Source organism: Sardina pilchardus, chromosome 18, assembly GCF_963854185.1.
Source record: "Sardina pilchardus chromosome 18, fSarPil1.1, whole genome shotgun sequence".
In the NCBI taxonomy this organism is placed as follows: Eukaryota; Metazoa; Chordata; class Actinopteri; order Clupeiformes; family Clupeidae; genus Sardina; species Sardina pilchardus.
Window position 1 is genome coordinate 23,052,093 of NC_085011.1, and position 3,608 is coordinate 23,055,700.

At 43.3% G+C, this 3,608-nt stretch overlaps 1 protein-coding gene across 1 annotated transcript in view; it reads right to left on the bottom strand.

Annotated features, from left to right (window-relative positions):
• Window positions 1-333: 333 nt before the first annotated feature.
• spred2b (sprouty related EVH1 domain containing 2b) overlaps window positions 334-3,608 on the bottom strand; it is a 31,650-nt gene continuing 28,375 nt past the window's right edge. The window contains exon 6 of the mRNA XM_062519568.1: window positions 334-3,608. This exon is cut by the window's right edge and continues 452 nt beyond it. Within this exon, the coding sequence (XP_062375552.1) occupies window positions 3,365-3,608 (244 nt within the window). The 3' untranslated portion in view covers window positions 334-3,364.

Below are 3,608 nucleotides of genomic sequence, written 5' to 3' on the forward strand. Positions count from 1 at the left end.
GGAAGCGTACATCAGATCTCGTGTCCGAGTGGGAAAGCACGCACGCAAGCCGCTTCGATCAGGTATCGATTACAGTTGGCTCAGCGGGGAGAGCCAGGCATTCTCTCTCTCTCTCTCTCTCTCACACACACACACACACACACACACACACACAAACGTCCTTGAGCTCTACCCCTCGGACGCCGTCCCCAGTGGCATGCCAGGGCATGAGAGGTCGAAGGGTGGTGTGACTAGGTGGGATGTGCCATACGTATATTGTGTGCTTGCATGACACTAAACTCCACAACGCATCGCTTTAAATCAACAGGACAAAAAGCAGACGTGCTCAAAACAGTGGTTTCTGTCGATTTTTTATTGGGACCTATGACACACAATTACTTACTGGCCAGGCCTCACTTCCGGTATCATCTGATATGGTCTACTTGTATTTACAGAGTAAAGTCTCAATCTTTCATTTTGTCTTTTTCATCGTCTTTCTTAAAACCAAGAGCTACATCAATCATACATGTTAGAAACGATTAAAAAAAATAGAAATAAAAATGTACATCATACACTTGATATATATATTTTTTGCTTTTTACTTTTTACAGAGGTAAAAATTCTTATTGTAAAAAACAAACCTAATCAATACAAGAGGGTTTATTTTCATTGTTTAAGTATATAAGGAGATAGATGAACAATGAATATTGAATCAATGCTTCAGGCACTTCTTAAAGAGTTACATGAGAGAGCTAGATTTTGCAACCAGACGTGATGCTTTTGGTTAACGTTCCTTTTCAACAGATTAAAAAAAAAAAAAAAAGAATAAAAGCAAAATAAAATGGAAAAACTTGGAGGAAGCTGATGATGATGGCGATCATACACAAAGGATGAAAAGAAGAGTGGGTGTGAATTTTTGCCGACCCCAGCTTCCTGTCCAGTGCCCCTTCACTTCCCCCCTGGGACATGCAGACTTGGTCATCACTGGTCGAGTCTAGTATGTAGTTAAGTTTCTTTCAGGGACCATGTGCAAAACTGTGTTAATCAAAGTAAGAGATACAGCACCAAATTTAGCTATCATCTGATTTCAATTTACAGAAACGTTGATAGTGGTTTTCCAATGAGTCCAATCAAATACCAATGCTGCAAAGATACTTTTATGTTGCCCAAATTACTTTTCCACTCTGCTTTCCTCGGAATTGAAAAAAACACACACTGAATTTAAATGAAAATAGCACAATGCAAGTGATTTTTGGCATTCATTGTGGATCCACTCGTGGGAGAATTGAATTCCTCTCTCCTCCACTCCTATACTACAGCACAATAAAGTTGTCTTTACATTTCATTCCCAGGGCTGCAGAGCAACGCATGTGGAATTGATGAATTATTGCAAACTCTTCCTGCACGTCCCAGTTGTGGGGCTTGGCGGCTCTGGACAGAGCTGAAGAACAGAGAAGAGGAGGGGGAACAACGACTGAAAACACTTCTTCGAGGCACCGTATAGCTAACCCAGCCAAGACCATCGGCAACGTGAGGGGAAAGACGATTGGGACAGTTGCAGTATCATTCACAGGATGGGCGGGTTTGGAGAGGCAACTAGGAGTTGTGATTGGTTGTCTGAGGTCTACCGCACACAATCACACTTCAGCTGCCTCATAGATTGTACTATGCGATTCTACTTGAACTCCATCCTACATAAAAAAAAAACAATGTTTTTTTATCCTGGATCCTCTTTTTTAATACCTTACAAAAATATTTTATTATTTCCTCTTGTGGGATATTCAAGCTTGTAACACATGAGAAACTGAGTTCCTGCTTCGCTGAGGGTGAACACTTTATGCAGAGCCCCTCCCCGCTGCATTCAAGAGCTTTTTTTACATTAAAATATAAAACCTTCACCTCTCTCTCTGATTAAGGCTTAAACAAACAACATTATAGTCAAGAAACAGACAAGAGACCTGTTGGCTCACTCACGCCTAAAAGCCAAGATATTACATTCCAATCAGACAGCAAACATTGTTAAGCATATCCCAACATATTTCAACAAATTCCTCTGTCATATCCCATAAGAAACAATTCAGAGGTTGGTTTTCTTCTTCCTGACATCCATGTGGAGTTTTAAGCTTTTAGAAGTTTTTAGTCAACCACTGTAGTGGTCAGAGACAGAATAGTCTGGACAGATTTCTGAGGCCCCTGGCTGTGCTTACGTACTGAGAGAGACAATAAGATCCCCCTGCCTTTCCTTTGGCTGTTGGTTTAAATTCACAGAGAAAATAAATAGAATAAAATAATCTTTGGATATTTCAGACTTTTTAAACTACAAAAAACAGAAGACCCCTGTCCCCTTTTAGAACAAAATGGGGGTAAACGCTTTAAAATTTCTAATATGTTATTGGCAGAAAAGAAAAGGGTTGTTTGGGGGTGATCAGACCGAGAAGTTTGAATGAGCACATGGGCATCTGTCACATGTAACCAGACTGCAGCTTATGACAATTTGGCTTAAATAGAATAAACAACACTATTCCATTAATCAACAGTATCATTCCTTTACAAACACCCCTAAACGGGGCCAGAGAACTCTACTCCTCCGTCCTCTGTCTGTCTGTCTGTCTGTCTGTTTTTCTGTCCTTCCATCTCTCCCTCACACACTCACACACACACACACGCACATGCACACACACACTCTTTCCCACTCACTCTCACTCTAAACTCAATGTTACTACAGGTTTAGTGTCTCAAGTTCACCTCAGGCTTATTGTTCTATATGCGTTCAGGAGCTTTGTTGGAGTAACCATGGCAGTTACTCTGGGGTGGGGTGGGGTGGGGTGGGGGTGGGGGTGGGGGGGGGTCCAGGAAGAGGCCAGCCAATGAGCAGCTGGCTGGCTGGCCACAGCAAACCAAGAGAACATCACAAAGGGATGAGGAGACACATACCAACCATCATATTTCAACAGAACAAACAAAACAGACAATTCAAGTTGTTGAACCTAAAATCAGTGTAAAAAATATAAAGTACCTGCATATGTGATGCATGACAAGCACACAGGCCTGGAGACGGGGAAAACCAAGAGCCATTTTGTTTCACAAGGAAATGAGGAGGAACCTCCTTTATGCGCAGGACAATAAGGAACACATATATTCTTCTATATATATATATTTATGTATATTTAAAAAAAAAATAGAAAGTTAACTGCACCATGTTCTTTTTTTTTGTCCATCTGGAACCCCAGAGAGAGATCAATAGTTTTAAAAAAAAAAAGACAAAAAGTAAGAGAACCCTTTCTTCCATCAGTCCTGACCAGCTTCTCTTTCACTCTCTCTCTCTCTTTCTCTCTCTCTCTCTCTCTCTCTCATTCGCTCTCGCTCTCTCCGTCCCGGGCTGGTCTCACGCCATGGCCTTGTGTTTGCCGCCGCAGCAGCCGCAGGCCAGGCCGCAGCGGTGGCAGGCGTGGAGCGGCGGGTAGCAGCACAGGCAGGGCGCCAGCACGGACAGGCCGAGGAGCGCCGCCCAGCGCAGGCAGAAGCGCTCGTCGGCCGTGTCGCACGAGCACGGGTCCGAGTAGTCGCCCTCCGGGTCCGACATGCAGTGGTAGAGCAGGCTGTCGGCGCACCACATGAAGCTGACGCGG